At 43.7% G+C, this 16484-nt stretch overlaps 1 protein-coding gene across 1 annotated transcript in view; it reads left to right on the forward strand.

Moving 5' to 3' along the window:
- The window catches only part of si:dkey-228d14.5 (uncharacterized protein LOC796266 homolog), a 58796-nt gene that overhangs the window by 23754 nt on the left and 18558 nt on the right, over nt 1-16484 (forward strand). Inside the window, exons 2-3 of the mRNA XM_060854158.1 lie at nt 7113-7160; nt 9079-9150. Coding sequence (XP_060710141.1) covers nt 7113-7160; nt 9079-9150 — 120 coding nt within the window. The remainder of the gene's footprint in view (nt 1-7112; nt 7161-9078; nt 9151-16484) is intronic.

A 16484-nucleotide genomic window follows, 5' to 3' on the forward strand; every position in this document is an offset into this window, starting at 1 on the left:
CATCCTGTATTCCCAATTCCTCCGCCTCCACCGTATCTGCCCCTAGGAGGACCAGTTCCACCACAGAACAAACCAGATGGCCTCCTTCTTTAGAGACCGCAATTTCCCTTCCCTTGTGGTTAAAGATGCCCTCCAATGCATTTCGTCCACACCCCGCACGCCCGCCCTCAGACCCCACCCCTCCAACCGTAACAAGGACAGAACGCCCCGGTGCTCACCTTCCACCCTACAAACCTTCGCATAAACTAAATAATCCACCGACATTTCCGCCACCTCCTAAAAGACCCCACCACCAGGGATATATTTCCCTCCCCACCCCTTTCCGCCTTCCACAAAGACAGTTCCCTCCGTGACTACCTGGTCAGGTCCACGCCCCCCTACAACCCACCCTCCCATCCTGGCACTTGCCCCTGCCACCGTAGAAAGTACAAAACCTGTGCCCACACCTCCTCCTTCACCTCTATCCAAGGTCCTAAAGGAGCCTTCCACATCCATCAAAGTTTTACCTGCACATCCACTAATATCATTTATTGTATCCGTTGCTCCCGATGCAATCTCCTCTACATTGGGAAGACTGGGCGCCTCCTAGCATAGCGCTTTAGGGAACATCTCCGGGACACCCGCACCAATCAACCAAACCGCCCCGTGGCCCAACATTTCAACTCCCCCTCCCACTCTGCCTAGGACATGGAGGTTCTGGGCCTCCTTCACCGCCGCTCCCTCACCACCAGACGCCTGGAGGAAGAACGCCTCATCTTCCACCTTGGAACACTTCAACCCCAGGGCATCAATGTGGACTTCAACAGTTTTCTCATTTCACCTTCCCCACCTCATCCTAGTTCCTAACTTCCAGCTCAGCACTGTCCCCATGACTTGTCCGGACTTGCCCTACCTGCCTGTCTCCTTTTCCACCTGTCCACTCCACCCTCTCCTCCCTGACCTATCACCTTCATCTCCTCCCCCACTCACCCATTGTACTCTATACTACTTTTTCCCCACCCCGACCCTCCTCTAGTTTATCTCTCCACGCTTCAGGCTCAATGCCTTTATTCCTGATGACGGGCTTTTGTCCGAAACATCAATTTCGCTGCACTTTGGATGCTGCCTGAACTGCTGTGCTCTTCCAGCACCACTAATCCAGAAATTTATTTCCAACACCCACATCCCACAGGAGAATAAACTGAGAGAGGGCTCAGATAACTGTCACCATGTTACCTCCACACCAACTTTGGCCTGACCTAACTGAACGCTGCAAACAGACTCAAGAAGCTGAAAGAGCTCCTCCTGAAGGTCTCTGCATTCCTGTTCTGCTGCTCATACTTTTACCTGTGCCTCAGCAGCAGTAATTGGGTACAGTTAATGCATTACATGTAGAGTGTTTGGTGTAATGGTGCAAAGATAACAATCCCTCCCTCAATATCAGCAAAACTAAAGAAGACGGATTGCACCTAAATTGGAAGGGGACTAATATACTGGCAGGGAAATTTGCTAGAGCTGCTTGGGAGGATTTAAACTAGTTAGGTGGGTGGTTGGGGGGGGCAGGAGCAGGGAGATAGTGAGGGAAGAGATTAATCTGAGACTGATACAGTTGAGAACAGAAGTGAGTCAAACAGTCAGGCCAGGCAGGGACAAGGTAGGACTAATAAATTAAATTGCATTTATTTCAATGCAAGGGGCCTAACAGGGGGGGGAAGGCAGATGAACTCAGGGCATGGTGAGGAACATGGGACTGGGATATCATAGCAATTACAGAAACATGGCTCAGGGATGGACAGGACTGGCAGCTTAATGTTCCAGGATACAAATGCTACAGGAAGGATAGAAAGGGAGGCAGGAGAGGAGGGGGAGTGGCATTTTTGATAAGGGATAGCATTACAGCTGTGCTGAGGGAGGATATTCCCGAAAATACATCCAGGAAAGTTATTTGGGTTGAACTGAGAAATAAGAAAGGGATGATCACCTTATTGGGATTGTATTATAGACCCCCTAATAGTCAGAGGGAATTTGAGAAACAAACTTGTAAGGAGATCTCAGCTATGTGTAAGAATAATAGGGTGGTTATGATCGGGGATTTTAACTTTCCAAACATTGACTGGGACTGCCATAGTGTTAAAGGTTTAGATGGAGAGGAATTTGTTAAGTGTGTACAAGACAATTTTCTGATTCAGTATGTGGATGTACCTACTAGAGGAGGTGCAAAACTTGACTTACTCTTGGGAAAAAAGGCGGGCAGGTGACTGAAGTATCAGTGGAGGAGCACTTTGGGGCCAGCGACCATAACTCTATTCGATTTAAAATAATGATGGAAAAGGATAGACCAGATCTAAAAGTTGAAATTCTAAATTGGAGAAAGGCCAATTTTGACAGTATAAGGCAAGAACTTTTGAAAGCTGATTGGGGGCAGATGTTCGCAGGTAAAAGAATGGCTGGAAAATGGGAAGCCTTCAGAAATGAGATAACAAGAATCCAGAGAAAGTATATTCCTGTCAGGGTGAAAGAGAAGGCTAGTAGGTATAGGGAATGCTGGATGACTAAAGAAATTGAGGGTTTGGTTAAGAAAAAGAAGGAAGCATATGTAAGGTATAGACAGAATAGATCGAGTGAATCCTTAGAAGAGTATAAAGGAAGTAGGAGTATACTTGAGAGGGAAATCAGGAGGGCAAAAAGGAGACATGAAATAGTTTTGGTAAATAGAATTAAGGAGAATCCAAAGAGTTTTTACAAATACATAAAGGGCAAAAGGGTAATTAGGGAGAGAATAGGGCCCCTCAGAGATCAGCAAGGCAGCTTTTGTGTGGAGCCATTGGAGATGGGGGAGATACTAAAAGAGTATTTTACATCAGTATTTACTGTGGAAAAGGATAGGGAAGATATAGACTGTAGGAAATAGATGGTGACATCTTGCAAAATGTCCATATTACTGAGGAGGAAGTCCTGGATGTCTTGAAATAGGTAAAGGTGTACATGAGAACTCTGTGGGAAGCTAGAGAAGTGATTTCTGGGCCTCTTGCTGAGAAAGTTGTATCATCAATAGTCACAGATGAGGTGCCGCAGGACTGGAGCAAACATGGTGTCACTGTTTAAGAAGGGTGATAAAGGACCAGCCAGGGAACTATAGACCAGTGAGCCTGATGTCAATGGTGGGCAAGTTGTTGGAGGGAATCCTGAGGGACAGGATGTACATGTATTTGGAAAGGCAAGGACTGATTAGGGATAGTCAACATGGTTTTGTATGTGGGAAATCATGTCTCACAAACTTGTTTGAGCTTTTTGAGAAAGTAACAAAGAGGATTGACGAGGGCAGAGTGGTAGATGTGATCAATATGGACTTCAGTAAGGCGTTCGATAAGGTTCCCCATGGGAGACCGATTAGCAAGTTTAGATTTCACAGAATAAAGAGAGAATTAGCTATTTGGATACAGAACTGGCTCAAAGGTAGAAACAGAGGGTGGTGATGGAGGGTTGTTTTTCAGGCTGGAGGCCTGTGACCAGTGGAGTGCTGGGTCCTCTACTTTTTGTCATTTATGTAAATGACTTGGATGCGGCATAAGAGGTACAGTTAGTAAGTTTGCAGATGACACCAAAATTGGAGGTGCAGTGGACAGCGAAGAGGGTTACCTCTGATTACAACAGGATCTGGACCAGATAGGCCAATGGGCTGAGAAGTGGCAAATGGAATTTAATTCAGATAAATGCAAGGTGCTGCATTTTGGGAAAGCAAATCTTAGCAGGACTTATACACTTAATGGTAAGGTCCTTGGGAGTGTTGCTGAACAAAGAGACCTTAGAGTGCAGTTCATAGCTCCTTGAAAGTGGAGTCGTAGATAGATAGGATAGTGAGGATGGCGTTTGGTATGCTTTCCTTTATTGGTCAGAGTATTGAGGTCATGTTGCAGCTGTACAGGACATTGGTTAGGCCACTATTGGAATATTGTGTGCAATTCTGGTCTCCTTCCTATCAGAAGGATGTTGTGAAACTTGAAAGGGTTCAGAAACGAATAACAAGGATGTTGCCAGGGTTGGAGGATCTGAGCTACAGGGAGAGGCTGAACAGGCTGGGGCTGTTTTCCCTGGAGCATCAGAGGCTGAGGAGTGACCTTATAGAAGTTTACAAAATTATGAAAGGCATGGATAGGATAAATAGACAAAATCTTTGCCCTGGAGTCAGGAATCCAGAACTAGAGGGCATAGATTTAGGGTGAGAGAGGATAGATATAAAGAGACCAAAGGATTTTCACACAGAGGGTGGTACGTGAATGGAATGAGCTGCCAAAGGAAGTGGTGGAGGCTGGTACAATTGCAACATTTAAAAGGCATTTGGATGGGTACATGAATAGGAAGGGTTTGGCGGGATATGGGCTGGGTGCTGGCAGTTGGGACTAGATTGGGTTGGGATATCTGGTCGGCATGGACGGGTTAGACCGAAGGATCTGTTTCCATGCTGTACATCTCTGTGACTCTATGACCCTATGAACTATTCATCAACTACTTCACTGGAGCTGAGGTGGAGAGGATCGAGAGCGTCAAGTTCCTAGGAGTGATGATGACCAATAATCTGCCTTGGTCCTCACACTTAGATGCGACAGTCAAGAAGGCACAACAACACCTCTGCTTCCTCAGGAGGCTTAGGAAATTCGGCATGTTCACAAGGACCCTCACCAAACTTTACAGAAAGTGTTTTATTTGGGGGCATCAAGGCTTGGTATGGTATCTGCTCTGCCCAGGACTGTAAGGAACCACAGAAAGTAGTGAACATAGCCCAGACCATCATGCAAGCCAACCTTCCATTGACTCCATCTACATTTCTCATTGCCCCGGAAAGGCAGCCAACATCATCAAAGACCTCTCCCACCCAGTTATAATCTCTTCCAATCCCTTCTGTCAGACAGAAGATACAAACACGTACCAACAGGTTCAAAAACAGCTTCTTCCCTGCTGTTATTAGGTTGATGAATGAATTCTCTATTCCTGAGATGCTGCCTAACCTGCTGTGCTTTGACCAGCAACACATTTGCAGCTGATGAATGGACCTCTCTAACTTCAAATCTCATGTTGATTCTGCTTTTGTATACCTCATATGCTTATGTAATCTTATATACCTCACTCTGTCAAGACAGCCTATGATCTGTATGTCCTTGTGTGTTATGATAAGCCTGTAGTGCACACAAAACAAAACTTTTCACAGTACTTAGGTACATGTGACAACAATAAATCAAAATCAGTGACACACACAGAAGCAGACTGAGTGGAGCTTCATGTTGATAAGCTGAACCCATGACAAGGGCCCGCAGTATCACACTGAGCTTCCCTGTCTCCTCCCTATGCCCTACACCACTCCCAGGTCAACTCATTCCCCTTCATTCACCCCTATCTTTGGCAGCTTCACAGTAAGTTTCCATTCTCTGAAATTCTCTGCATAACCATCTTTCAGCTCCTCCTTCTCCAATCTGTTATTGTTCAGGTTGTAGCACATTATTCCCCATTCTCTCTGAAAGATTCTGGATTGTTTTCTATGTTAAAGCACTCAATATGTGAGCTTTTGCAAGGATATCGTGTCGGTTTACTCAGCACCCCTCTGTGCTTTCAGCTGATCTCATGACAGAATGCGTCTCATATATTTCGAGAGTTGGTGTCCTGCCAAACTTATTAATTTAGTTAAAGCAGAAGAGCAAACACTGATATATGGCCTAACTTCAACTTTGGAAACCAGAGTAACAATTCCTCCAATCTTACAATCTCTCAGTAACTTTAGTACCAATTAAAATGCAGATTTACAAATATTGAATAAAGTTAAAATTGTCCCAGGAGTAATTTATCTAATTTTGTTTTTCTTGATTCTCTAGTGGGATGTGGTTTTGCAGGTGAGGCCAGTGTATGTTGCCCTCACCTCAATACCCTTGAACTGAGTGGCTTGCTGGACCATTTCAGAGGTTGGTTCAGAGGCAACAACGCTGCTGTAGTTCTGCAGTCACATTAGCACAAAGCTCAATTTGGGTATCAGGAGGTGGCCATTTGGCAAATGGCTGGGACAGGCTGGAAGTGGGTGTGAGATGATGCCCCAGGCAGGTATAAAAGCCCGCTTCCTGCCCGCCTTGGTACGGCATGGCTACCCAGTGAAGAAAGTGCCCTCTTCTTGCCTACCCTCAGCTGTACCCTACTCAATCTGCAAGGACTCTGAATGGCCTCAGGGCTTTGGGAGGCCTAACTAATTGAGTTGACTAATTCCAGGAAAATCACAATGAGCGACTCCTCTCCACTCAGTACAGACCTCCATCTGAAGCTGAAGAAACCCACAGGGTAAATCCAATCGCAAGGAGGGAGAGGAAGGAAGGAGAAGGAGAAAATAAAGACCTTATTCGATATTGTGACCCAGAAATAGTCCCAGGACCCAGAGGTGGCCCTTATAAGGCAGCAATGCTGAGCTGAAGTGAATTTATTCAGACATGGGCTGGAGATCAGAATGACTGACAAGGAAAGGTATCTGCTCGCCAGGAGTAATTCTCACCTTACGTTTCGATGGGTGGAGGTGTTGGAGGGTGGAATTCTTTACCACAGAGAGCTGTCAAGACTGAGTCACTTATTATATTCAAGGCTGAGAGAGATACATTTTTAATAAGTCAGGGAATCAAGGCTTAGGGAATAAAGGAGGAAAGTGATCATAGAGTCATAGTGATAAACAGCATGGAAACAGTTCCTTTGGTCCAACCCGTCCATGCCAACTAGATATCCTAAATTAATCTAGTCCCATTTGCCAGCACTTGGCCCATACCCCCCCTCGACCCTGCCTACCAGTCATGATCTCATTGAATAGCATTTAGCTCGATGGGCTAAATGGCCTACTCTGCTCCACATCTTACGGAGTGAACAATGAGGGTGGACCTGCATTATCTCAGTGAAACTGGATTCAAACTGCAACAGAACAATCTGTACATTTTCAGCTGACTGTCAGTACGACTCAAATCATGCAACTCAGTTTCCAAAACAGTTCTAATAAGGGAGAGGTGGAATGAGAAAATGAACTGGCGCTGGAGTCTGTGTAAAATTATCTGAGGTGTGTGGGCAGATTGGTTGTTACTGCGTGTGCATTGAATAATTTCTGTTTCTCTCGACAGGTATGGTCTAGCCCTGAGAAATGGCCATGTGTGCCCATTGTACAACTGGTAGGTTGTCATTTTTTAAATGTTATAATGAGGGCAGAGTAATTTAAATCAATGACCAGCTAGTCTACAGATGCTACAACTGCCTGTAGAGTAATACAGACCTCAAGTACCACAGTGTTCACTGAATCCCGAGAACTCCAGTTACTGATCATAACACACACTGTGAGCTGTTCGATTGCTCCACGTCATGATCTTGGGTGGGAGGGGAGGTGTTGGAAAGGGGCAAATGTGATGCTTTCACGTAGCCTTGGTCCCACCCATTGGGACAAAAACAGCCAGGGTGATCCAGAATTAAAATCACTTGAGTGGACATGGCTTACTTTTATTAACCAGCTTATGCAGACTCCCTCTGTTGGTACAAATACCTACGGTAACTTCAAGTGAACAAAATGAACTTTTCAAAATGCTATGCAGTACAGACCCCTCTTGAGTGCTGTTTTCTGTTTTGAGGTTCCACCCTAAGGAAAGATGTATTGGATTTGAGAAAGGGACACAAGGCAGATTTAAGTTCTGTGGGCCGGCTGTAGAAATTTGGCTTGCATTCCCGGGTATAGAAATTTGAAGGGTGATTTAAATTTAAATCTAGCTATTTAAATCACCAACGATAGATTGGAAAAACCATTTTCTCTGATCGGGATTCCTGCACAGAACTTAAAGGTAGAGATAGATGGTTCCGGAAGGATGCTTTCGTTCAAAGGATCATTGAAATCTGAGAGGGTTCAGAAAAGATTTACATGGATGTTGCCAAGGTTGGAGGGTTTGAGTTATTGGGAGAGGTTGAAAAGGCTAGGGATGTTTTCCCTGAAGTGTCAGAGGCTGAGGGGTGACCTTATAGAGGTTTATAAAATCATGAGGGGCATGGATAGGATAAATGGACAAAGTCTTTTCCCTGGGGTAGGGGAATCCAGAACTAGGGGGTATAGGTTTAGGGTGAGAGGGGAAAGATTATAAAAGAGGCAACTTTTTCATGCAGAGGGTGGTACGTGTATGGAATGAGCATGTCAGAGGAAATGGTGGAGGCTGGTACAATTGCAACATTTAAAAGGCATATGGATGGGTATATGAATAGGAAGGGTTTGGAGGGATATGGGCCGGGTGCTGGCAGGTGGGACTAGATTTGGTTGAGTATATGGTTGGCATGGACGAGTTGGACCGAAGGGTCTGTTTCCGTGCTGTGCATCTCTATGACTCTATCTGCCAAAGACACTGGGAACATTGATAGTTTGTAATGTTCAGATAGATATGGGTTTGCTGGGTAAGGATATTGATATCAAAGGATATTGATCAATTGATGAATGGAGATGGAATGTAGGCCAGCATGATCTGAATGAATGGTAGAAGAGGTTTAATGAACTGAACGGCCTACTCCTGTTCCCAATGTTTCTTGAATGTAAGATTAGATTGAATGTGAATATATTGTTCTTTAAACTGATTTCAGAACTCAACGTGCAGCAGTTTTGGTTAGCATTGAATGAATGGCTTGAAAACTGGAATTAAAACAGAGAATGCTAGAGAAACTCAGCAAGTGTGGCAGCATCTGTGGAGAGAGAAACCGAGTTAACACCTCTAGTTCAATGACTCTTGCTCAAAACTAAAAAGAATTGGAGATGGTGTGTGTTTAAGCTGTTTGGGAGAAGCAAGTGAGGGGACAAGTAGGTTTGAGGATGAGAGGGATTATGGATCAATAATGTCAGCAGACAGAAGACAAAGGGGGTAGTAATGGCTGTGGAGAAGGACAAGGCAGGACAGTGTAGATGCTGAGTTTCTCCACCATTTCCAGTTTTTTTTAATTTCAATTGAACAACATCCTCAGTAATTCGTTTTAATTTTTGACTAGTTTGAATGCTTGTCACGGTGAACTGAGAGTGGTTGATTTGGAACTCGTTGTTTGAGTCAATGTCTGGTCTTTGTCCTGCAGGGTGTACAATCGTTCCTGTCCTCCTGACACCTCGGTGAGATGTTGCTCTGTTCATAACATGCCCTTTGTAAGGTAAGCTGACATTCTGAGTGGTGACTCAGTGTGTAGACTTCACACAACAAGGGGAGACACTCTCAGGAACTGCACTGTGGCAGAAGATAATGCGGAATAACTTGACGGAGGAAGGGGTGGTTTAAAACTTTATGATGGAATGTGACGAGAAAGGGTTTAATGAATATGTAAATAGGCCTCTGAGGTGAGTGTGATATCACTGTGACCTCAGTTGTTGTGTTTTTGTGCTTTACTCAGATCCTGTTGAGAGCTTGCAGCACGTAGTTTTATAACCCTGCCATCTACAACGGCCAGTTACAAAGAAGATTGTCATAAGCTAAGCTCTCAAATTTAACCTCCATTCCCACCATTCATGGTGTGGGGAAGATTAAAATTCCGCCTCACTTCCCCTCTGAGTTGAAACCCTTCTCAAGTTGAGTTGCTCAATTCGCTAATCACTAACATTTACGTGGGGTAAATATAGGGGAATGGGTGGGTTGTGCTTCGGCGGGTCGGTGTGGACTTGTTGGGCTGAAGGGCCTGTTTCCACACTATAAGTAATCTAATCAAATCCCTACAGTGTGGAAACAGGCCCTTTGGCCCAACAAGTCCACACCGACCCTTTGAAGAGTAACCTACCCAGACCCATTTCCCTACCCTATTACTTTACATTTACCCCTGACTAATGCATCCCTGAACACTATGGGCAATTTAGCATGGTTAATTCACCTTACCTGCACATCTTTGGATTGGAAACCCACACAGACACAGGGAGGATGTGCAAAATCCACACAGACAGTCTTCCGAGGCTGGAATCAAACCCAAGTCCCTAGCACTGTGAGGCAGCTGTGCTAACCACACAGCCTCCCAGCAGTGGGATGGCATCTGCACCCTGGCAGAGGGGACCTCGAAGGGTCGCTGGGTGCCCATCACCGTGGGATCCTGGAAGTCGACTGAACAATCTTAACAGGCCTCAGTTGGTCTCTAAATGAATTGGCCTCGACCCTTTTGAAAGAGGACCATGTCTCTTCCCCAGTGCCACCTGCAAAAAAAACCCAAGGAGTGGGATGAGGCTGGAGTGCCGGGTATACAGATTGGCAGAATACACCACCTTTCCTTGGTAAAGTCACAAGAGGAGGCCAAGTTAGCCTGACTCTGATTGATCTCCACATTGACCCTCTGCAGTGTTGCTGTACCTTACCTTCAAAGTTAGTGCATTCTACTAATGGGGGTGTATGGAGGTTTGGAATTGTTACTGAGATCCATCAGTGCTGGACTTGTGTAGCATTGAATAAAATTAAGGTTGCCAATTTTGGGTGGACATGTTCCTGGAGATTTTATCACATGACCTCCTGCCACACGGCCAATATTTTTTCAAGTCATAACATTGAAAGCAAAATGGAGGAAAATGAAAGTTAAAACCTCTCTGACTTTTATCGCCTGGTCCATGAGATGTATTTTGAATTCCTGGGGTGGGATTTGCCAATTAAGATCTAAGCGTCAATGCTTTAGGGTCACATTTCTTTGGAGCAGCATGTGAGGTTTTATATCGGTGAGTTCATCAGACCGACAGACCACTGGCGATGTGGTAGAGAGCACTGTATCTCACAGATCATTCACCTTTGGGCAAATAGAGCAACCTCCAGTAGGATCGTTCCTTTCCTGTGGAGCTGGAAGAGCTCTACACTGCCTTACAGCACGAATAGGAACAAGGTGGGACCAGTGCCTTTAGCAGTGGAGACGCCCATCTCAAAAAATAGTTTGTTCGTGTGTCACAAAGAATTTAACATAAATCTTGGGATGTTTCTGGTTTCGTGTGAATATTACTCAGAGGCCTTCCGGGGACAATGAATAAAATCACATTGGCTTGCCTCTCTATGTCACCATCTGTAACATCTAAATAAAGTGGTTCTAAGGCACTAGAGAACTCAGGTTGTTAAGTATCAATTCGACACACCAATCCCTGATGGGAAGCTGGTAATAATGTTGCTAAATTGTTAACTCAGGGGGTTAGGGACATTCTCTGGGGTGTCGGGTCAAATCTCACCACAGCTTGCTGGGTCATCATTTGGTAGTACAAGCCTTGAATGTTACTGAAAAAAGATACCCATTTCATCCAAGACTTATGTCTTCCACTCATCAGGACAATTTGCAAGAATATCAGTTATGGGGGAACACCAACATTTGTACTGTATGAAAAGAGAATATTGATTAGTTGACAAGTGGGCTCTGATTTGTAGAAGCATTGCCATAGAAAGACACCAGTTAATGATGAATGACAGTTTTGATTCTCAGAGGTTTAATATGCAAGTACAACAAGTAATTAGGCAAGCTCATGAAATATTACATTTTATTGTGAGGAGTTTTGAATATAAAGATAGGAAGATTCCACTTCACTTAGAGTAGGCATTTATGAAACTATTTATGGAGTATCTAAGGAAAGATATACATAAGAAAAAGTTTCCAGGCTATGACTTGGAATGAATGGACTATCGTATGAAGAAAGATTGGGCTTTGTATCTACTGGAGGTTTGATTTAACTGAAACATATAAAATCCTGAGGGGTCTTGACCAGATCTATGTGGAGAGGATCTTTCCTCTTATAGAAGAATCTAGAACAAATAGCCACTGTTTAAAACTCTTGAGTTGCCTCAGTAAAACAGAGATGAGGTGATTTTCTTTTTTCTCAGTGTTGAGTGTCTTTGGAACTCTCTTCCTGAAAATCTAGGTGGAAATCTAGTGCTTGAATATTATTCAGAGACTAGGTGGATAAATTCTTACTGAGCAAGTGGGTGAAAGGTGGGAAAGAGACTGGTGGGATTTCAAGTTATAATCTGTTCAGCCATGATCTTGGAGTCAAAGAGTCGTACAGCATGGAAACAGACCTGTTCTTGCACTTTGCTGAATGCAGTGAACAGAATGTGTCTGCAGTCAGCTGCACCTAAACACTGTGGGACAGACTATTGCCTCTCAGCGCTCTGTGCATGTACTTGGCATTCTGACAATAAGCCAGACAGATTTAACTTGAAACAGACAAATTCCAGGTTACTATGTAATCTGCTGTTTGCAGTATCCATGGACACCTCGATGCTCTCTGTCAGATGCCGACCTTCTTTCATTCATCAACCACGCTTAGTTCCGCTAACACAAAAAATGCCTTTAAACTATTTATTGAAATAATGACTTTGCCGTAGCCTTCACCCTGATGATAGAAAGTGGGTCATAGGAGAGATTTGGGGTCAATTATCCTCCAAATGTGATCCTAAAAATTACTGTCTAATTACGTAATTCCCAGTCTGTGCCCCTTCACCTGAGTCTGGAGTCCTGTACATCAACCCCTCACTCTGTGAATTCCACCCAATCCTGCCCAACATGCCCTGGAAATGACTTGCATGGAACTGCATCTCTGAAAACATTCCAAAGACTCTCAATCTCTAACATCTGTCCTGGGATTTTGATCATCTTTCTAAAATGTCCTAAACCTGTGTTCGCTTGTAACTAAAACAAGAACAGAAATTGCTGAAGGAACTCAAATGGTCTGGCAGCATCTATGAAGAGAAAGCACAACTTTCCATCATCTGTAGTTCTTTATTTTTCACTTGTAACTATGTTCTCCTATAACTGAACTGTCTTGTTATTGTATTCTTTTGATACAGTGTTCTCCTGAAAGGGTTTTCCTATAATTGCACTAGCCTCCAACTCTCTTTCCTGTAACTGTGTTCTGCCAAAGCTGCATTTTCCTGTAATTCCAATAATTGCTTTTCCTACTTCTGCCTTTTCTTGTAACTGTACTCTCCTTCAATTCTGTTCCCTATAATTGTATTCTGTTTTATCTGCATGCTCCCATAACTGCATTGCGATAAAACCGCACTGTCCTGTGTTCTCCTATAAGTGTGTTCCTTGATAACTGTCTGAAACTGCACTCTCTTGTAACACGATTTTCCCAACTCTGTGACCTTCTGCAACTATAGTCTCCTGTGGTCCCCTGTGGCCACATTCACTTTAACTATCTTCTCCTCTAACTGTGACGACTGGTAAGTGCATTCTCCAATTACTATGTTCTTCTCTTATCCCATCTACTGATAATTATTTTCCTGTTACCATGTTCTCCTATTACTGTGGTCTCCTATAACTGTGTGCTTCTTTAACTGCGTTGTTTACAACCACTTTCTCCTATAAGTGTGTTACCCTATAAATGTGTTCTTCTACAATTGAATTCTTGTTCCATAGCTCTCCCCCATAACTGTGTTCTCTTCAACAGTGCTTTCAGCTAATTACAATCTAACAACATAGTCCTGCTCTTTATGTACTGTGTCTGCATTTTCCTGTTACCGTGTTCTCCTATAACTGCATTATTGTATAACTACTCCCTGCTCCCCTCTAAATGCTTGATTTTAAACTGCTTTTATTATTTTCCAGCATTCTTCCAGAGTTCTGTTCTCCTGTATCTCCATTCTCTTGTAACTGAATTTCTCTTAACTGTGTTTTTCTATATCTGTGCTCTCTTTTTCTGATTTTTCTGGTGACTGCGTTCTCACATAAATGCATCCTCCTCCAAATACTGTTTAATAAAACTGCACTGTCCCCTTTCTGTGTTCTGCTGCTGCATTCTTCCATAAGTGTTCTCCTTTCACTCTAATAACAGCACTATTCTCCAACTGTATTACAATAAAACTGCACAGTTTTCAAAATGTGTCCTCCTGTACCCGCATTCTCCTATCAGTGTTTTCTCCTAAAATAGCACTCTCAACGATCTGCTCTCTGGTAAAAGAATGCTCTCCAATAACAGCTTGATCCTATATCTGTATTCTTCTATATCTGCATTTTCCCGTAACTGCATTCACTCAGAACTCCGTTTTCCTGTAACTGTTGTCCCTCTTGTAAATGTGATCTCCTGTCACTGCGATCTCCTGTCACTGCATCTGCCAATAACCTATGTTCTTCTGATCTGTGGTCTCCTATAACTGTGTGCTGCATATTTATGTTCAGTTGCATTCTTATACAGCAATGTTCTTCTCTTACTGCAGTCTAATTAAACACAGTGTCCTCTAACTGCATTCTCTTCTAACAGCTATAATGGAATTATCCTGAACCTGTGTTCTCAGGTAACTATGTTCTCTCTTTTTATAATTCTATTCTTCTACACTGCATGCTCCTGAGAATACATTCTCCTACTGCTATGTTCCCCTTACCTACATTCTAATATTTCCCTGTAATTGGTTTCTAAAGTAGCTGCCTTCCCCTATAACTGTGTTCTGATGTAAAGTATTTTCCTGTAAACAGCATCCTCTGATAATTCATTCTCCTATAACTGCATTCTCCTACTTCTGCATTTTTCTGTAACTGCAATTTCCTATAACTGTAATCGCAGCAATTTCTGTGCTTATTTCAAATTCAACAACATTATCCTCCCATATCTGAAATCTCCTCACTACTTATCCCATTCGGGAATTCTTCATTCCTCGAATTCTCTGTCCTTGCGCATTCCTGACTTCTATTTTGTCCCTTCAAAGTGCAGGGTAGGCACAATGGGCTGAAATAGCCTCCTTTGGGTAGATGCAAGGCACAAAACACAATGTATATGCACAAGGAAAATCTGGCATAGGACTTGTAATATAGAAGGCCAGATTATTGTGCTGGGAGACTGAAACAAAAGCAAAGTTACAGAAAGGAATCAGACAAGCTAGTAGAATATTTTTCTACTGACTATTTTTAAGACAGAGATGGATAGCTTCTTGTTAATCTAATGGGTGAAAGAGTGGATAGGAACGTGGATTTAAGGTTACAATCAAATCAGCAATGGTTGTATTAAATAGAACCTTCCTGTAACCGTATCCTCTTGTAACTGTGTTGTCCTGTCACTGCATTCGCCTGTAACTATTCTCCTGATCTGTGTTCTCCTATAACTGTGTTCTCCATACTTGTGTTCTGTTGTATTCTCATACAGCAGTACAGGGGTGAATGGCCTATTTCTCTCAATGTTCATATGTAAGGTACTGTGGGCACTGGAATGTGGAATGTAATTCTGGTGTCCATGCTGGTTTGGACCTATCTTCTCTACAGACATCACTACTTCCTTCACCTTTAGTTCTGACACACCTGTGATTCCTATCCTCACTCACCCTCTAACTTTCCCTTCTCTTCCACTTTGCTCACTGAAGGACATGAGTAAGCCAGACTCTTGTTGAACTGACTGTGGTTATTCAAAATGAGGATAGGGATGTGAGTGACATGCTGAGACTACCTATAGAATTGGGGGAGATGTGTGGTGAGGCCTAGCTGGAGGCCTGAGGCCTTCTGAGTACTACTTCTTGCCTCACTAATATTCAGGATCCTACCTTCCCAAATGTTCCAATCAATCTGAACATCCAGAATTCTCAACGTGGTAATCAAATGGAGACCTGGCAGATTCAGCTCGCTGTTTGTTCTGAAGGATCTCCATAATGGACTCTGAACAGCAGCATCCGATACGTGCAGCATCATGGCCCATTGCCGATCCATTTACATCAGTGCTGCACCTCAGGCTGCACTGGCATCTCTCATTGCAACACTGCAGCAAGGACATTGTGTGCTAAGTGGACAGCTTAGGGTTGACCAGGCTGCATCTCCAGGTAGCTCTCGCTTGCTCTCTTAGTGGTCACTCATTCAGAGCTTATAGGACCCTCACTGCACCTCTGCCTGGCCTTTAAGCACTTTGACCCCTCAGCCAGAATTGCCAGACTCACAGTATATCTGTCTTGCCACGCCGTATAGGGCTAGGAAGGCAAATGCGATTGGGAGAGTGGAGGATGTGGAACGGTGTTTGGCTAGTGGTTATCAAACACACTGTAAAATACACAGGACAGTAAAATTATTCCTTCATTCATTCATTTTGTCCCTGGAGCGTGAGTGGTTGACGGGTGACTCTGTAGAAGTTTATAAAATCATGATGGGCTGAGATAAGGTGAATAACAAAGGTCTTTTTTTATATGGTGGGGGAGTTCAAAACTAGAGGGTGTATTTTTAAGGTGAGAAGAGAAAGGGACCTGTGGGACAACTTTTTCACAGAGAGAGTGGTTCGTGTGGGGAATAAACTGTTAGAGGAAGTGATGGATGCTGGTACAGTTGCAACATTTAAAAGACACCTGGGCAGGTACATGAGTAGGAAAGGCAGAGAGGGGTTTGGGCCAAATGCTAGCAGGTGGTACTGGTTTAGTTTGGGAAACTAGGTCAGCATGGATGAGTTAGACTGAAGGGTTTGCTACCATGCTCTATGAAGATGATAATGGCATGGACAAGCATTTCGGCAGAGGATTCGCTGAGGCAGACACAAAAGGAATGACGTGGAGTTGGAAAATATTGGCATGGGATTAAAA

This window comes from Hemiscyllium ocellatum, chromosome 43 (genome assembly GCF_020745735.1).
Source record: "Hemiscyllium ocellatum isolate sHemOce1 chromosome 43, sHemOce1.pat.X.cur, whole genome shotgun sequence".
Lineage (NCBI taxonomy): Eukaryota > Metazoa > Chordata > Chondrichthyes > Orectolobiformes > Hemiscylliidae > Hemiscyllium > Hemiscyllium ocellatum.